Source organism: Eschscholzia californica, unplaced genomic scaffold (assembly GCF_041429995.1).
Source record: "Eschscholzia californica isolate CP2 unplaced genomic scaffold, dmEscCali1.0.p SCAF_2, whole genome shotgun sequence".
NCBI lineage: Eukaryota > Viridiplantae > Streptophyta > Magnoliopsida > Ranunculales > Papaveraceae > Eschscholzia > Eschscholzia californica.
Window position 1 is genome coordinate 20,199,555 of NW_028238309.1, and position 20,498 is coordinate 20,220,052.

At 37.4% G+C, this 20,498-nt stretch overlaps 2 protein-coding genes across 2 annotated transcripts; one reads left to right on the forward strand and one right to left on the reverse strand.

The window, feature by feature from the left end:
* Positions 1-1,718: 1,718 nt before the first annotated feature.
* Positions 1,719-4,611, reverse strand: LOC147556780 (PKS-NRPS hybrid synthetase cheA-like). Its single transcript, XM_086658702.1, has 4 exons — positions 4,525-4,611; positions 2,561-4,113; positions 1,991-2,432; positions 1,719-1,742 (listed from the first exon to the last, which is right to left on the reverse strand). The coding sequence occupies exons 1-4, from the start codon at positions 4,609-4,611 to the stop codon at positions 1,719-1,721; spliced, it is 2,106 nt and encodes a 701-aa protein (XP_086514828.1).
* A 13,958-nt stretch (positions 4,612-18,569) lies between these two features.
* On the forward strand, positions 18,570-20,039 carry LOC147556781 (uncharacterized). The gene has a single exon (XM_086657731.1). It carries the CDS (start codon positions 18,799-18,801, stop codon positions 19,855-19,857), a length of 1,059 nt encoding a protein of 352 aa, XP_086513857.1. The 5' UTR covers positions 18,570-18,798; the 3' UTR covers positions 19,858-20,039.
* Positions 20,040-20,498: the final 459 nt, after the last annotated feature.

Sequence of the window (20,498 nt, forward strand, 5' to 3'; positions counted from 1 at the left end):
ACAGAGCCTCCTATTTCGACAGCAGAAACAGAAGTAGGGGGTCATCTTCATTTTCAGACCCGTACTCTGGAGGTCCGATAGATCGTGCGCTTCTACCTTGTTTCAAGAATCATGTTGCTTATACGATTTGGAACAAACCGGTAAGCAAATATTATTTTCTAATTTTAGTAGTTATGATAAAATTTAGTTAATCATCAATCTAAAACAATATCTTTTTTATTTTCAGGAGAGGCCGGTGCTGAAGTTACACAACCATGCGTCTGCCGTAGTTGTGGGTACTGTTTTGAAGAAGAAGAATGGGTGGGACCTGGAAACTGAGTGTCAAAGTGTTCGAGAGAGAGTCCGGAACACGGGATTGGCCCACATCGCCAAATATTCATACATCAAGCTAGATCGTGTTCTACTCTCGGCATTTACAGAGCGGTGGTATGAGGACACAAATACTTTCCACATGCCGTTCGGGAGATGACGATCACGTTAGAGGATGTGCATCGCATATGTGGTCTTCCAATTGAAGGTAAACCCGTTGTTCTGTCCAAGACGGATGATGAAGATGTGAAGGATGACGATGACGATGATACAAAAGATCCAGATGCATTACTAGTCTCTCGTTCTTTACAATTAGATTACGAAGGTGTAAAACTGCACTTAAGTAAATCTAAGTCTGTGGAGCTTAAGTGGTTGAGGATGCAATGCAGTGGGTCGGAAGAGGATGACACCGACCTTGTCAAAGATGTTGTTGCACGGGCATACCTCTTGCATCTTTTTGGTTGTACTCTTTTTGCTGATAAGAGTGCAACTAAGGTTCTTATTGTCTATCTACGATATCTGAAGAACTTAGATGATATTTCGACTTACTCGTGGGGAACAGCGGTGCTTGCCTATCTTTATCGGCAGATTGGTTTTGCTTCGAGGGGAGGAAATCAATTGGTTGGTTATCTTACTTTACTTCAGGTAATTTCATATTTATTTTTGTCTCTCAATTATTTCTTTATTATGTTAGAGTAGCGAATAATAAATGTGTATTAAACATTACATTTGTATGCGTGGATCGATGAACACTTCAACCTTGGGGTGTCTGTTCCTAACCCAAAATATGATCCTACATCTAACGTGCCCCAGATGTATAGATGGGAGAAACACATTTTGAAAGGCAACAAGGCATGTGCTCTAGGAAGCACTCGTGAGCAATTGGACGGTCTGATCGAGAGAGATGTATGTATTTTATTTATTAATTTTTTCCAGTGTTCTATAATACCTGACGTATGCTATAGGAATCACTCGTTAAACGTCTGTATCATGTAGGTCATTTGGGACCCATATCGTCCCTTATTGTCTGGTGTTGCACTACCACTTCCTGAATACTCTTTTTACACTGGTTGCATCGCGGTTAACGATATTGCCGAGCCCTATCACCCTGATAGGGTGTTAAGGCAACTTGGGTTGGTTCAAGTCATCCCTAAAGAACCGATTCGACCAAAAAAGGTGTCGAAGGATGGAGATTCTACAAACTTTGGTAATGTGGCTTCTTATTGGGGGCGTTGGGTTGGTTCAAGTCAGCCCTATCACACTACTACTTGGCTCATTCGAATTATCATGAGAATATTTTTTCATCCTCGATTCTATCTCTAACAAGTTCAAGCCAACCCGTTGCCTCTAGCGATGCATACCTAGACCATTGCGGTGCAATAGGAGGGAGTATAGAATTTTTTTTCAGTTTAACGTTCATAAAGTGACCACCACTATATGTAATGCATGCAATTTTATAACCCTCAGAAGGTGGACCACTAAGTAAGGGTAAGAAAGTTGTCGAACAACCGTAAGACAAATGAACTAATATGCAATTGAAGCTACTCGCCACAAGTATACTAGTGTACGGGTGAATGTAGAACCAATCTTCCGGACATGTAAAATTGAAGTTGTTCGCGGCACTTAATGTTTGAGTGTATTCTCTTGTTCCAAACATCTTTTTGTAGAGTGTGTTACGTACCTCAAGTTCTTTTATGACATTTTCGCGAACTTGTTTCCAACCATCTTCTAGTGAAAACCCAAGTCCTTTACCAACGGCATGAAACCCACAATGACCATCGCCTGACACATCTATAATGTCATCCAAGAATGGATCCATAACTGACGGAATCTGTCCTTTGTATCTTTTAAAATTGGGTATGGTTGCTTTCGGTTCTTGGGTTTTTTTGTTAACTTTACGTACTGTCTGAGTGGAGGGAACACATTCGTCAACACACTTTGCATATTCGAAAGCAGATGGGTTCCTCTTAGTAGATTTTGCAGCTTCTTTTTCTTTTTTGCTCATTCTTCTTTGTTTCGGAGCCCCTTTGGTTTTTGTTTGTTGCAATGGCTCACACAAGTTTGTGATGACCGGAAAAGAAATTTTCCTCAACTTCTCAAGTATTGCGGTCCTCTCAGCATCACTGGATTTATCCCACATTAAATAAAGGTGCTCCATCTCATGTGATGCGTCAAGATCATTATGAATCGGCGGAGTCAGGTTAATGGATAGCTTGGTCCACTGAGGGTGAATGATGTCCTTTGGACATACCTTACTTGATTCATCAAAGATACCATCTCATGAGCACAAGGGAGACCATAGACATACCTTAGAACATATCCGCAATTTTGAACGTTAATATCAATCCCATTTGCACGGTCGATCTCATCTACCATAAGATCTAATGTCGCGTGCGAGACATAACCACGTAGCTCTTTAAAAAACTTGGTTTGATGCCCTTCCTTCACCTTAATACGACTGTGCTCAAAAGATGTTATAATTTCACATGTCTCGGTTTCCATCATGATATGCATAAATTCCCAGCACGTAACATAGTTACCTTCGGAGCTACATAGATATCTCTTCAATTTGGAATGAGCACCTTCCACACGATTTGTTATAGTATTTCCCATGTGAATAACCCCGTTAGTCCATGCAGTCACAAATCTCTCTTTCAATCCCAACCAGGTATCTTGAACATAACTAACATCTTTATGATGTATGTTTGACCAAAACTTCACAGAAGTTTCCACCGCCTCATTATAACCACTTTCAGTCTCAGCATACATGATAGCTCGAAACATTGTCATAAACCCATTGAATTGTTCTTGTTTGGAATGACCTTTGACTTTGGCTACCACACACTTGTCGATGTGGAAAGTACATAGCAACCTTTGAGCATTTGGAAAGACTTCACCAATGGCGTTAATCAGTGCAAGTTCACGATCGGTAATAAACACGATTGGCATTGAGTTGGGAGGAAACAACGTCCGCAAACGATTAAGGGCCCATGTGTACTGATTAGTTGTCTCCCCATCCATAAATGTAAAGGCCGTGATGAAGGATTTCAACGTAGAAGTTACCCCGACAATCTCAAGCAATGGCTTGTTAAATCGGTTGGTTTTATAAGTACAATCGAGCAATAACACGGTATGGAAACTCTGTAATAATAGAATACAATCAGGATGTGCCCAAAATAGATTTGTTACCTCATCAGTGTCTTCGTTCTTTGAAAAATGGTAGACGTAATGGTGTTCCACCAACAACTTAATGAGTTGTTGCATCGGACTCCTTCCTTCTTGTTTTTCCATACGTATGTTCGCACGTGCATTGTAAATGGTTTTCAACGTTGATGTGTTATCCTTGAATTGTTCATGAATTTGAGAAAGAATTTGAGCTGGCTTCGAACCAATTTTTAATAGATGTTTCACAACAGCTTTTTCATCGGGTTTCAACCTATTCACATATGCGTGACCTAGAAAACTTTCAGCTAACTCATGGTTATGGATTCTAGACACAACTGACACTTTCCACGTGTCATTAACCCCCTGTATTCCTTTGAGCTTGAACGGACATTGACATTTTTTGGTGCTCGATTTCCTTTTCTTTATAGGTGGTTGATGGGATTTTGGAACCAAATCCTTCTTCTCATGTGAACGAAATACTCCACTTCTTTCGCAACATAATTCTAATCGGGGTTTCTGTCCACCTCTTCTATTACCTGACCTGGAGGTCAATACTACAAACTTATGTTTTCTCCCAATTTCTTTAGCCCAACCAATTAACTCCTCTTTAGTTTGAAAAACATCTTCAGTCACAAAATACTGACCAACATCAATACTAATAAATTGACACCCATCATTTGAAGGTCGATTTTCTTATTCGGCATGGTACTCCTCTTCAATAGGAACAATATTAAGGTCCGGAATCTGTCAAAAGGTGAAAAAAACATAAAAATCACTTAAAGAAAAAAATATCTTCTAGATGGAACGGACTGAAAGAGTCCGGGATTTATCATATAAGGACGGATCCGCCTGTCTGTCTCAATCTACAAGGTCACGGACTGTCGAGTCTGTGACATTTCATTACTAAACGGATAGTCTGATCCGTTAAAGACTAAAAAATACCGGATGGTTCAGTCCGTTCACGTCACCGAAGTTTCACTTTTGTTTTTTCAAAAACTCACACAACACGTATTGAAACATATAAAAAAGGGTCGGGGAATGGTTGTATACCTCATGAGAAACTTCTCCTTGCCCGGAAATAGGTGAAAGAGTTGGAATCGATGTAGTTGTTAAAATTTTAGAACTCTCTTCTTCCATGGTTAACTTCCTAATTTCTTTTCAAAAGATGATATAAAGAAGCTATAAATGAGATGTAACACATTTTAATAATGAACAAATCACCCGGATTGATTGTTTCGAATAAAAGAATAGTCGCCGGTAGGTGTCGGAGACGTTGCCGTCGCCGGAGAATGTTGCACTCTTTTCTAGGGTTTTGTTTTGGAAGAAAAATTGATTAGGATTCCTTTTTTGTTGGAAGAAGAAGATGGAAGAAGTAAACGAAGGTGAACGTCACCCACATTAAAAACCGGTGCTTATAGAGACCTCGGGTCAAAAACCATTGACTTGAGTCAACAATATTTCTAGATGCTAACAGCTATTTGGCCAGGTGCCTTTAGAAGCACCCCAAACTTTATTGTGTAGGCATTGTCTTTTGTTGGCTACCCCTTTTGGACCGTATGGTGGAAGAAGAGCCGATAATTAGCATATATTCTCACTCCTAACCCAATAAAGACTGTGAATCAAAAATAAAACTCCAAATGAGAATCAAGTCCACAAAAAAAAAAAGTCCACAAGTGTACATCTTAGTGGACGCCGAAGTCCGAAACTATTTGTTTCCTCCTAATATTTTCCTCTATAAATATACTATAGTCCATTAGAAAGTCACAGGTTTCCTAGGATTGAGCTAACTATTATTTAGTTTCCACAATCATAGTTTCCAAAATCATTGTTGTCGAAATTGGAAGTTCTTCCTCTCAAAAATTGTTCAAAAAATTCATTCATTTTCTCTCTACATAAACACAACAAGAGGCTTAGATATTCATTAAGATTCTTCAACATTAGAGCAACTTCAAGCACAGTCTGACTGATGCCAAAATTCAAATTTTTGGCCTCAGCCAGGCACTCCAGCCACGGTCGGTTGGGGTTGAGCCCCAATCGACTACTTCAGTCGACCCTAAGATTAGGGTCGATTGAAGTTCCCCAACATGACCGTTCGGGAAGCCCAACGATCATGTTGGGGGTGATCCTAGCAGTTGGAATCCAACGGCTAGATCTTCTCCTTTTTTTTCTTTTTCTTTTAAACTTTTTTACAAATTTTAATTAGTTTAAATATTTTTGGAAACTCTATACATTAATAATTAAAATACATCCCACTAACGTGTCGGTCTCCGTATCATTCTCCGATTTTGAAAAAAAAAAATTATTTCGAAAATAGTTCTAATACATGTTTCCCTCATACATAAGATCACACACGTTTTCCATACACCCGCAAAAAAATCACACATGTGTTTTCCACATGCACAAATTTTCGGCCTCAAGAGAGGCTGAGGTTGGGTTGAATTTTTGAGACTGAACTGAGGCTGAAAATTTTGGGTGAAAAAATGATTTTTTTCGACTTAAGACATGTTGGGGAAGAGCAACTCCAAGCACAGTAGGGCTGAGGCCAAAAATTCAAAATTTTGGCCTCAGCCCGCTGCTCCAGCGTGGGTCGGTTGGGGCGGAGCCCCAACCGACTGCTTCAGTCGCCCCTCACATTAGGGGCGACTGAAGCATCCCCAACATGACCGTTGGAGTGATCCTAACCTTTGGATAAAATCCAACGGCTAGGATCTTCTCCATTTTCTCTATCTCACCGACTCAAATACTTTTTATACTTCAAATGTCTCTAACTAATGCCTCAGACATTAGGAGACATTTCAAACGACCTCCACCAATGTTTCATGCCTCCACATAGTAAGGATACTTAGAATATCCACAACCAATGTCTCACACATTGAGAGACATTTTAATATCCATAACTATCTGCCAGACATTGGTTGTCCACATCCACTACCCCTTATGTAACTTTTTTTTGGCTGCAAGCCCTTATATAACTTTTTGTTTTTGTTGAAAACCCCTTATATAGCTTTTTTTATGAAAGACCCCTTATATAGCTTGGTGTAGTAAAAAATAAAACCCATTAACATATTAAAAAGGGCACCCTAGCAAATTTGTCTTCTTTATGAGGAAAACTGGATGATAAGGTACAGTCAAAACCCCTTCCACCATCTGCCCACTCAAAGCTTAAAACGGCAAAAAAGTTCGAATGGAAAGAAAAAGTTTGAAAACGATGAGAAATCAACAATTGTAACGCAAAAACAGCAAACAATTTGAGTAACCTAACAGAGACAAAATCACTGAACATCTGTTGTATTACTAATTACTCTGTATATCATTTAATATTTACTTCTGACCAAAATACCCTTCACAATTCACACATTCCCCCACAAAAAAACCCCATCTTCTTCTTCCCTACGGACCCTACCTACTACCTTCTATGAATGATTCTATTGGTTTTGATGCTAAAACCTTCACAAAACCCTAAACCTAACATTACCAGTAATTTCTCTCTCTAAACATTTACTCTCTCTCTCTAATCTTCAAACTCAAATGAGATTTCACTTAGAAAATTTTCAATCCATTCATCATCATCAGTCAATTCAAGATCAAGATAGTTACTATCACCACCGCCATTGACATTTTTACCTGCTACTTCGTCTTCTTCGTTTTTTACATCTTCAACCAACACATTCATCTCACTGGAAGTAGTAGGGAAACTCAAAGGCCATGGCCAAACTGGAAAATCACCATTATAATCCAACAGATAAGAAATATTAATCCCTGCAAAATGAATACTCGCCATTACTGAAGCAGTATCATTTGAAATCGATGGACCACAACTTTCTTCATTACGATTAATCAAAACGAACGAAGATGATGAAGATAAGAAAGAACACATTGAACAAAATGAAGAACAGAATTTGATATTAGGGCTTATGATTTCATTTTCTAATACTTTCATTGCTTCATTTACTTTATTTTCTTCAATCTCAAACTCACCTAAAAACTCTTCTAAATCGTAATCTTCATCACCGATTTCTACAATTCTTTGCCGTTTCTCAGCAGAACTGAACGATTCTTCTTCATTATCTCCGCCTTCTTCAGCTATTTCAGATTCCGCCCTCTTTCTACTCTCACTCATTTTTCTAGAGAGAGAAAATCTGAAAACAAAAACACTTTTAGAGCGAGAAAGATGATGATGGGTCAAAGCGTCGGATGTGGTGGGAGGGTATAAATAGCGATGAGAGAAAAAAAAGAGGGTTCCAGCGTGGCAGAGGCAGGTAGAGATAGCCACGTCATATGAGAGAGAAAGAATGACGTGGAATTGATTTGTATTTGTGGCAGAAATGGCGGGAATATGTGGGTACAGTAACTGCGGCCCGACGACGGAAAGTACAGTGGATATGTCGGTTTGATGTTTTTGGGAAATAAAGCAACCTCGAAAAACGTTTTTTAAATTAGATTTACTATTACCCCTATGATTTAATTTATTTACTAAAAAGCCACACGTTAATGAAACCCTCGTCTTAACGTTGATCTGATGTGGCACTAACGGATGATTAATCCGTTAACTTCCCACTACTCGTTTGGTGGTGTTAGAGAGAGAAAGAAGAGGGTAGGAGAGAGAGGTGGTAGGTGCTTGTAGTCAGACTTAGGTGTCAGTGATGGTCCCACCATATTTTCCAATACGGTCTTTGGACTGTAACGCGACAGTGGTACACTGGTACTGGTAATGCCTCCACTATCATCATTAATTACGGCACTGTTTTTTTTACTTTGCTAGAAAACGTGATAGTATCCGTACTGACCGTACCGCTTCTCCCTTGGAACCATTATATCAGTAAGAAAGTTGATTTCTTGAGGAAGAAGAAACTTGCGTCACTTCAAGACTTGAATTACCCACTATGTATTTGAACTTTGAAGGGTTCTAACTCTACCGTTTAATATAAGAGATGACGGTTACTTATGGATGCCCAATGTGGGTCCAATCTCCTGCCGAGAGGTGGGATTTTTGGCCCGAAAAACCCGTGATCCGCCCCACGACAGGCCGCATCTGATGGGTTCGTGGTCCGGTGACTGGCTGGTAACTACTCGCCCGCCTGACAAAAGTTAAGAGGGAAGACGCTGGTATAGATGGTTATCGAGTGATCCGTCGGAGATCGATCGCTTATGTTACTCGTCCGTCCAAACCTGTTCGTACCCATTTGTTTTCTGTCATACCCGCCCGGCCGAACCTACTTCAAGTAATGTTAAGTCTTTAGATCTTTGTGTTAATAGGAACCGCTAGATTTCGAGGGTTATCATATATATCCCTCGAAATTAGAAGGGCACCGATTGACCAACCAAAGACAAAAAGCTCTTATCTTCCTCTTTTCTTCCTCTCTGATTTGATCTTTAGGGTTGAGTAGGGGTTGAATATTCACCGACTCCCTTTTCCTCGTTCACCGGCCTGAAAACCTTGTCGCTTACCTTGCTTGAATCTTTCATTCAGTTTTCGACGGTCGGTGGTTTCTTTCGATTTCTGTTGTAGTGTTGTTTATGTTAGAAAATTAAATTCTAAATAGATGCGGAATTACATACCTTCTGCCATTGTTGATTAAGTCGATAAATTGGAACCAAAGATATATGCAGAGTACTGAAAATCTTCTAACCCCAATCCTCTCCGTAAGTTGTTGTTTTTTTATGGAGAGACACAAGCAGCAAAATAGGAGGGGTTAAGGACCTTCAGTTAATGTAACTACTCCCACTTCTTTTTCATCGAAGAAGGGTGTTGTGGGTTGGTTATTGTAACCAACTTTATCTCCCAAATCTTTATTCCCAATTAATAGAGAAACCGATACCCAACGTACTTACTGAATTTATATCACTAATGACCAAGATCAATTTAAAGGGATATTAGGAATGTGGGCCACCCATAGTCTCCAATAAAGAGACGTGTCCAACATTCTCCCACTTGGCCCACATGCATAGATATTATAAACATATGGGTGTTGGCAGTCTGTATGGCCATACAAACAGTTGGGAGACCACTCATTCTTAATTAAAGAACATATCACACGAATCACAACGGTCACTTTCTGATAAGTGAATGCTCCCTTCTATGTATTACAATGTATTATACTCTCTAATTAAGCACTTGATGAGCTTAACTTCTGATAAGTGAATGCTCCCTTATACATAAACTTCTTGAGCTTGAAAACTAAATATTGGTAGAATCAATCTTTCTTTTGATGTTCAACCCTTTGAAGAAGAAACATTCCTAAATGCCATTATACTTTATTGACGTAGTTGTTTCTTTCTACGCATTGTTGACATGGCTGCCTTTCTTGGTATTTCCCTTAGCATGAGAAACAAAATAGGCACTTTAAAGTTTCTCATGTTTCGTTCTGTCTTCCTCTTAAACACCCATGATCAGAAGTTCATTGATAGACCAATTTTCTTTGTGTGTGTTGTATGAGATTTGAAAAAAACCCATATTCCTTTGGAAGAGAGTACCAGATAAACCAAGAATAATTCCAGAATCTCAATAAATGTTGAGCAAAAGTTCTCTGATTTTCATAATGTGCTCACGGACGCCTTAGTATGGTAAAAATTCATCTGGAGAAACCCTTCATTACGGTGTTGGCTTGTGCTTTATTTTGAACAAACAAATTGTTTCTCAACTACTTTGAGAAAGTCTTTTGCGTGAGGACAATCAGGTATGGAACTCCGAATACTCTTGTTCACGCGGGACTTAATGAGCATCAAACAGGCGATTCGATCGCTCCGACCGCTCATAGTCCAACTTTTAATGAGACATACTTGATTCCGTGGGGAAGGGTTGTGCATCCACACGAAACACCAAATCCAAGTCCATACACCCTAATGTAGAGGTTTTTTTTTTTAATCAGAGAAATTATGAGTGGATTCAAAGCTACGAACTATATACCTTTATTTTAAATCAACCAACGTCAATTTAGTAGTAAACTATAACCTTCATGTGGGCAGAGGCTGCAACCGCATAAGAATTTACTATACTATATTAATAAGACTAATAAAAATAAAATATTAAATCCGCAAAATTTTTATACCTTTGGGCATAGAAAATCCAGATTTAATATTTTGTTTTACTATCCAATTTCAACATAATTTTACAAAATAGTTACATCCCTGTAGGGCAAAGTAACTATTTATAAAAATTACATCGCAATTGGAAGTTTCATTAACTTGATGCGATGAATAAATAAAATTTATTATCGCACATCTACATGTTTTAGATGCTATGGCTACTCCAAAAACATGCAATGTCCAAAATAAATGACAATGCTTCCATATTCATGAACGATTCCTCGCACAGTTTGGCATACTTTAATATCATGTCTTCAACCAAATATATGGCATGTCTATGTACCATCAGTAAATAATTGCACATAATTATGTCATAAGTTCAACTTTAAATGACGATTTTTCTCCATCCATGAACTAGTCCTTATGTTCATGCAGTTTGACACACATCAATATCTGTAACACCCCAAATCCAGATTTCCACGTCGGCCGCCATGAAAACCTAAACTTAAAGCATTTCTTCGCAGAACAGTAAACATATACGATATGCTCTTACAACATAAATAACACCAAGTGTTTAGGAGATACAACTCCAAATAACTACCTAAAGAAAGAAAGAAAATCACTAAAGAAACTCCTCCAAGGCTAACTATGACTCAAGCAGGTGGCACTTCCCGATTTCCTTGTCCTGAAAAATAAAAGGTTGGGTCAGACCCCAACAAGTAGATTTCGAAACCTCTAAAGCCTCAATAGACAGTTTCAAGAGCTACCAAAACAAATAGACAACCACTTATCATGAGAAGATGTCCAAGTATAGTATCCGAGTTGTGACCATTAGAAATAAAATGTACCACATATGTAACAAATAATAAAAAGCGACATGACGAGTTGGTGTCCACCTTATGTAAGAGTGTGGCCCACAAGGTCATCCATTGTGTTAGCGCCGACCCCATACGCTCCATACCTATATCACATCCGGTAGAGAGGGTCGAACCAACCACAATACTCTTACAACCCTTCACCAACTCCATCACGTCACACATACATAATATCACACCATTTGTAATAAACAACCAAAAGCAATATGACAAGTTGGTATCCACGTTGTATGAGAGTGTGGTCCACAAGGTCATCCATTGTGTTAGCGCCGACCCCATACGCTCCATACCAATATCACATCCGGTAGAGAGGGTCGAACCAACCACAATACTCTTACAACTCTCCACCAACTCCATCACATCACACACATATAATAGCATCACACCACAACATACATAAATCAAAATCATATTCGATAGCATATTACGACATACGAGTACCATATTTGTAATTTTGCAAGTAATGAATCAATGATGATAATAGCCTACAATTCTCATATCATGTTGAGTTCTAGGGCATGTTCATGTATCTATATAAAGAGTATTGTCCAATAGTGAGAGACATATAATTATAAGAGCTATATACTAAAATCATTGCAAATAGAGAGGTTTAGCCCTAAATATCATTGTAATACATGAATCTAGCATGGAAAATGTAAATGAAGGTTGTATGGTTCATCAAGTATGTCATTATAGCAAATATCCTCAAAATCTAACACATAGATGAGATTCAAAGTGACCAAAAAAATGAGTTTGTACAAATATAGATCTACTACTTCTAGCATATATATTTATGTCAAGAACCCTAATCTATGTTCAAGTAATACTAAAATCTAGGGTTTGTAGTTTCATCTAATTTGTCTAGGTTCATCTATAAAAATGGCTATTCAAGCCCTAGAGAGATAGAAATCTACCTTAGATCCCAAACTAATCAAGCCCCAAGTGAAGAACAACAAAGAAAAGAATCACCAAGCTCTAAACTCCAAGCCCTACTTCTTCTCCTTCCTTCTTAGCCTTTCTCTCTCTAGAACCCTTAAACTCTCATTCCCTCTCTATACTCATGGCTGCTGCTTGAGAAGAAAAAAATAAGTGGCAAAGTGGGGCGTAGGGTTTAGGGAATTAAAGATGGTCTTATAAAGACCAATGCTATACACACCCACTATTTAGGTGGGGGCACTACAATATCATATCTATATACGAACATATGATATATCAATTGCCAAATAATATGTCTTAATAATTATCATGACCGAGTTGTATCTGTTTAATCAATCATGACCATGTGGATGGTACTATTGCATACATACATGTTAGATAATTGCATGGCATTTTCAGTTTACAAATTTCAAACAACCAATGAAATTATTCCAAAAAGAAGTTGGGGTAATTAATTCTCCTTTGCAATTACTGACTTGGTCATTGAAAAATGGACTTAACCGAGAATCCCAACTAACCAATAAATAACATTTTATTTGTAAATATATAGTTTACTGTAGAGAGAATATTTGTGCCAGAATTAAATCACTCCTAAAATATCTCCATGAAATGTGTAATTTTTGAAATTTATTTCTTAAACTAATTTCGCGAATTAGTTTCCACGAGTGTGGATCAGTTTGAAAACTAACTCCTGAAATTTGTTCACACAAGATGTGCAATCTATGTCAAAATTCAAACAACAAGTATAATACATGCACCAATCAATATCAATTCGAAATTAACTAATGTAGTAGCTGAATAATATTTCGAAGATAAAAAATATCAAAGATTTGATCCATATTTGTATTTGTAAAATCTCAAATAAAATCTTTTGACAAAACACATATAACTCACCACTTTCGTAGGGATCACGATTGCATTTAACACGTGCAACAAGTCGTTGAACCTCTAGGTTGCCCTAGAGGACAAGTTTTGTCTCGTGAGGGTTTGCAGTGAATATACCCACAAAATTCAATATTTCAAAATCCATAAGGGTCCAACTCTAAATAGACTGAAAATGTTTATCTGGTAGAAATTGTTAAAGCTAATAGAAACGAAATCCAAGTCAACCAGAGTATACAAATACTAAAAAAACTCTTCACTAATAATCTAGACTCGACGTGCACGTGACTAGCCAATATAAGCATCAGTCTAGGGCTAAATTCTTAGTCTCACGGTTGGTGATGATGATCATGATCAGGATGATGGAGAAATCAGTGCAATAATGCAAGGGCCATATTAAATATTATTGTTAAGTACATCGGTTCTATTTTTTAATAGTTTAGTGTTCATTGTCCACGTATGGATAACTATTATATCATGATGTGCCATTTGAAATAATTATGTTAACCGATCATGTTTGATGTGTTATTAATATATATAAACAATGCACAATACGTTATTGTTATTTTATTTATGCCTTGCCCCTAAAGATTAATTTGGTTTCTTTTTAGATATATCTTCTTTTAATTATTCTAAAAAGAGTTAGAGTTTGCACGAACATGTTAAATAAATAAAACGTCGGTACCCTCACAAAAATGAAGCTAGGAGTGTTCGTAAAGAATAAACCTACATGCAAAGCGATTGAGTCTCCTTTCATGATCATTTCCAGCAGAAATTTTCGACAAAAGTTGATACTTATTGGGAGATTAGGCAAATGCCCAAACTCAGCCCATTAATGAGAAGCCAATCCACAACAGAGAAAATATTAGAGGCAGATCCACAACATTGGCAAAAGATATTAAAAGACGAGAACAACCTTGGAAATTCACAAATTTACGAAGGCTGCCATCGAAATATACCCGCGGAATCTTAAAAGAATCTTCAAAATTTGACGTTCGCTTAGTTTTGAACTGACGGTTGCAGGTAGCCGACCCCATCTCCATCAAATTCTCTCTCACGCTTTTATACACAAGTAGTTTCCCTTTGCTCCTTCTCAAGAAATGTTCCCTTTCCCAACTACTATTACTACAAAAAACAACTACTACTTAGAAAAGAGGAAACTCAAAACTCACCTGTTCTCACCTGAAAATCTCCCTCTTCTCAGGCATCATTCTCATTTCGTATGGATTCTTCTCCATCGAAAACCCACTTACTCTACATAAAGGAATTTACAGCAACCATCGACATCCGAAGAGTAGGTTTTCTCCTTCCCCCTCATCAACATAACCTAAATCACAGTAACTTTCTCGATTGATTTGAGTATCTTTCCTGGTTAATTTTTATTTCAAAAACCCTAAATCTAAAAATCTTTGTATTTGTTGTTTATTTAAGAACCCTAAATCTTAGAAACTCCTATTCGATTTTTATTTATGAACCCTAAAATTGAAAAATCTTTCCCATTTTATTTTAATTAAGAACTCTAAATATGGCAAAAAAAATTTGTTTCATTTTTCTTTGAGAAACCTAAATCCGACAAAACTTTCCTGTCTGATCTTTTCCTTTGTTGGTGCAAATGGTTAAGACTACAACACCAAAAAAGGCTTCAAAAAAATGTTACTCATACAATTCAAGAGCCAAAGTCAACACGTACGATCAAAGACGGAGACGGGAACCAAACCAATGAAAGAACAAGTGGCCTGAAAAATGAGCCCAAGGAACAAGAAGGTAAATAACTGAAATGTCACCCAAATTTGTTCCTGGTACATAGTTTCTGATAGAAGTGACTCGAATATGGATTGGTGTCGAACCTGGTTTACGACCCGCCAACCCCTTTACAAGGTCTCGGCGCCGAATTTTGAACCCGTTAGTGGAGCTGATTACTGAGACAGAGCTGGTATACGAAGCAGAGCTGTGAGGCAGAGCTGGACTCCGAGACAGAGCTGGGATGCGGAAGCTAGACTTATGTCGGTGATTAGTGATATCCGTGTATAATGTCGGTTGTAGAAAGAGTCGGTTGTAGAGAGTCGGTGAGGCGGTGGGATTAGGGTTTAGTGGCTATATAAACTAAACCCTAAGGAGATATCAGTAGCACAATCTCACGAATATCTTGTGTAAAATTGTTTGCATATCATAGTGGAAATCATCGCGCCGTTGTCGCCGTGGAGTAGGTCTCGCCAACCGAACCACGTTAATCTCTGTGTTCTGTTCTTGATTGTTTTTTACGATTCCTATTATTTGTCTTGGATTACTCGTATTGATCACATTAACCTCGATTGGCATAACAGTTTCTCGGTACATGCTTGATTGGACGATAAATTTACCAATGCATGTACAATGTTACAAGGATTTACCCAATTTTGTTCCTAGTACATAGTTTCCTGTCTTATACACTGTTTTCTTCCCGGTAAATAGTTCCCTGTACATGTACCCATGGACTTATAAATCTATAATGTTTAACATATTTTCCTGTTTGAACTGTAAAGGCAATTTATTTTGCAAGCTTGACTTAGTCAATTCATAATGACCAAGTTTGGTTAAAGACAATGTTGCCTTTGCGGGTTAAGTTCACCCACCCAGCAAAAAGTCACCGACTGAGATCTCGTGCCAACGACCGTAATTAAAAAAGTATTCGTCTTCATCTTCTTCCTTCATTTTTCATCATCTTCTTGTTATCCTCTTCCTCCGCCTCCTTCCTTCTTCTTCCCTCTCATCTTTCTTTTCTCTCTTTCTATTGGCACCAGGAAGAGCACCAAACATAGGATGGAAGAGACCGCCGACAAAACCAAGACCAAGGATCTCTAAAAGAAGCTCACTACCAATTGAAAGATACTTAGCAGCTAGGAACATAAGAGATCCATAAACAAAAATGAGGAAAAGATTTCGCAAACCAGTAGTTGAATAGGGCCAAAAACCATAAGTCTCCTCACATGTCTTCTCCACCTAAGATCCTTAATTAAGTAGCAGGAAAGATGACGATGACTGTTGATTAACATTATCATTAGCGTCATGAGCTCCATTTGAGTTGTGATCTTTATATGAAGAAGAAGAAGAAGAATGTCTCTTTAGCGTTACAAATCGACTATGAACAGAGACAATTAGTATAAGGAGGAATAAGAAGTATAAAGAGTATAAGGGGAAAAAGAAGGAAGGAAAAGAAGAAGATGAAGAAGTAAGATAATGATGACTGTTGATAAGCATTATCATTAGCGTCATGAACTCCATCTGAGATCTAATCTTAATATGAAGAAGAAGAAGAAGAAGAATGTCTTATTAGTGTTACAAATCGACTCTAAACAGAGACAATTAGTATAAGGAGAAGGAAGAAGTATAAGGAGCATAAGGGGGAAGAAGGAAGGGGAAAAAAAAGACGAAGAAGGAAGGAAGAAGAGGGAGAGAAAAAAACAAAAAAAAATTTAGTCAAGGTCGCATTCGACTGATAGCCGATGCCGTTAGGTCAAACCTTGGTTGAGGCATTGCCTCTTAAATACACATTGTCTTTCACCAAATTAGGGATTGCCTTTAGCAAGATTGTCTATAACAACTTTGGACATTGCCTTTAGAATCTCCCTATGAATTCTACCGAAATCCGACATTTAATGAAAAAGTTATATGTATTTAAAGTTCAAAGAAAAAAATTAAAAATTAGTTACACAAAAAGGTAGTTTTTTTTTTGATGAAGGTCAAAAAGGTAGTTTAATCTTTATAAATATTTGAAATTGAATAAGAATTATGAAATGTTTGTTTCATTTTGTTTTTATTATTATTTTGACTCAAATAGCTAATGCCCCTTATTTTTGTAAAGCCTCTTTGTAAACCTTTAGCTTCCTCTTTCCTCCCCCATTGAAACTCTTGCATATTCAGAGCAAATTTAAAACCCCTCCCCCCAAGTCCAACCCCAACCGACCGTTAATTAAGTGCTAGTAGAAAGCCCCAACAAACGGTAGGGGAGGTCCCTAATGGTCATGTTGGGGCATATCTCAGCCGTTGGATTTGTTCCAACGACTTGTTTTTTTAGATCTAGCCGTTGGAGCAAATCCAACGGTTGAGATTGGGTTCAATCTCTCCAATCTCATTCAATCTTCTTCAATTTCTGTTTAAATTTTTCATTCAATCTTCTTCGATGGATCCGATGAATGTTAACGAAAATTTTAGCCAAAGTTTTATGGAAATGTTATCTCCTCTTTACCCGTCGGCTCAATTAGAGAATGATGATTCTTCACACGTTCCCTCGACTGTAGATGAAACTTTTGATGATTCTTGTGAGCAAGAAGGCACGACTTCAACCAAGATAACTAAATGGGTTGCGTATAAACAAGATGAAAATATTTTACTTGCTAATTGTTATTTGAAAGTCACATTTGATGGGGTTGTCGGAAATTGTCAGAAATATAAAGTATTTTGGCAAAAAATAACGGATGAATTTAGTGCAAGTGGAAAGTATCAATGCTCACTCAAGAGTTGTAAATCTCGTTTTAGTGAGATAAGATCCGAATGTCAAAGCTTTATCTCTACTTTGAGGATAGTAAATAAAGTTCCAAAAAGCGGGGATTCGACTATGACCGAGTAATTTTTCAAACTTTTAATCCCTTTATTTATATCTTTTGGTTTCATAATATAAACTTAAAATCAATTTTGATTATTTCAGTTACAAAAATCACTTGAAATTTATAACAAAAATCACAACGGAAAAGCCTTTAGATTCCAACATGTTTACAAAGTTTTGATGTCACATAACAAGTGGATGACAAACATGCCAGGAGAGTCAACATCCGGAAAAAGAGATTTTACTACCAATCAATCGGAGGAAAGATCAATTGGCCGTAAACAAGTCAAAGCAAATGCAAGAGTCGGAGAAAATTCCACACATTCTACTGCTATAAACAAAGAAGTTAATAGTTTTTCGATGAATAAATATTGGGAAAAGAGACGCGAATAATCCCAACGGAGAGCAACAACAATGGAATAAGCTGTACGAATTCAACCAGAGTCTCTACAATTTGATATAGAACATACGAACCGAAAATAAGGGATAGACTTAGTGAAGATTGATGTTAGGTCTCTCGACGAAGATGGTGCACGAATGCTTAGGGCAGCGCGAGAGGCTTGGTTGAACGGTCAACCAGGAGACCAAGAAACCCCTTCTAGAAATCTTTAATTTTTATATTGTTGTTTAGTCGTATTTAAGTAGATTAAAATTTTAAATCAATAATTAGTTATAATAAATTTTGTTTAATCGCCCTTATTAAGTAAACTGGGAAAGTTCAAATTCAAATTTAAGGGCCCACGTGGGGAAATTCAAATTTAAGGGCTCATGTGGGGCTGATGTTGGAGCTGATTTTTAAGGGTTGAGCTGAGGCTGAAAATTTTGAGTGAAAAAGTGAATTTTAGGAACTAAGACATGGTGAGAGTTGGATTTGCTCTCAAGCACCCCTCTCTTTTCAACACCTTCATCTTTCCTACCCTCTGCCCAAAACACATAAGAGTGTCTCTCTCACTTTCTCCCTCATACAATAACACCACCACCAACAACAAGAAATATTAGTCATTTCCTGGCAATCAAATCTAAATGGAAGAAGCTGCTTCTTCTTCAACATGGTTATCATCCTTATCCAGTTGGTTCAGTCCAACTTCTCTCTTCCTTCTTTTCAATCTGGTCATATGCATCATCTTTCTTTCCTCCTCTTTCTCGTCATCTCGTAAACCTAAACCCCAACAACAACAACAACAACAACAAGAACAAGAACATCAACAAGAACAACCACCATTAACTCGAGCTCCATCAGTTTTACAAAGATTGAAATCCATTAACCTCTACCATTTCAAACCCGAAGATTTCAATCCATTTCAGACTAATACCGATCATTTAAATTTCCCCACATCTAATTCAGCTGTCCTAGTCGATTCTACTGCTTCTTCACCTTCTAGCTCTGAAACCAAAGACTATCAAGAGCTTGAACAAACTCAAACTCCATCGATTTTTAAACGACTGAAATCAATCAAGCTCTGCAATTTCAAAACAGAAGATTTTAATCCAATCACTACCCATAACCAGAAACATGGTTTAGATTCGAGTCCAATAGAGAAAAGGCAACAATCAAGTAATAAAAACAAGGACGAATTTCTGAATCATCGAGCAATGGATAAGAACAACTCAAGAGAGAGATTATACCCAGTAGTTGATGAATCTTTGTATCTCTCTAAGAAGAATTCAAAACCAAGAGAGAGAATGTATCCAGATATTGAAGAATTCAAAATCAACAAACACCTAGATGATGAAATTTTAGATCAAAAGAACAAATCAAAGATGTTATTACCACCACGTCCCAAGAAGAATCAAAAGAGTGGGAGTTCAAAATCAGATGGTATTGTGCATAAACTACAGAAAGAAGAGGAAGAAGAGATGGATAATTATGAAAATAAAAGACCTTCATTAACTGTGGAAGAGATCAATAGGAGTAAAGGGGAAGGCAAGATGATTATAGTTGGTGATGATGATGATGAAGAAGTTGATTCAAAGGCTGATGATTTCATTAATAGGTTTAAAAACCAGTTGAAATTACAGAGACTTGATTCTTTGATGAGATACAAAAATATGCTCACTGGAGGTTCTGCAAAACTGTCTTGAATTACTTGTTTCTTATTTCTATTTTTGAAATTTGTGATGAAGTTTTCTTTTTTGGGTATTAGAGTTTTAGTTTGATTTGATCATTTTAGAATTGGTAGATCATGAACAGTTTATGTTTATCATAAGACAAGAAACTATGTCATCTTCTTTTTTATTTTAATAAAGTCCAAGGGTTTTATTTACTTTTTTTTTGTTGAAATAAAAATACATTAAACTTCAAAGCAGTTTACAATAAACAAAATAGAAATCAAAATTACAGAAATGAAGAATTGCATGATATAACTTCGATTTGTAGAGCATTCTTCATTATGTATCCTGCAAGTCCGACAATTGATCTTGAGAATGATATGGAATTTGATCTTGGGAGTTCGCCTGGTTGATTGAAAGATGAAACTTGTACCTAACATCCTGTAACATTGAAGATGGATTAAACAGACACCCAAAGTTCCAAGAAGAAACGAGGATGTCTGCAAGAAGGAACCAAAAAATGATTCCGAATTATCCCGCCAGTGTTCTCTAAACAAAGAGACCATATATGCTCGAATCCTAATGAGTGGAAACAAGTCAGACACCTGGTAATTGGGATCGCCGTCATAACATGAGTATAAATACAAAGCTAATCCAACAAATGATCGCAATTG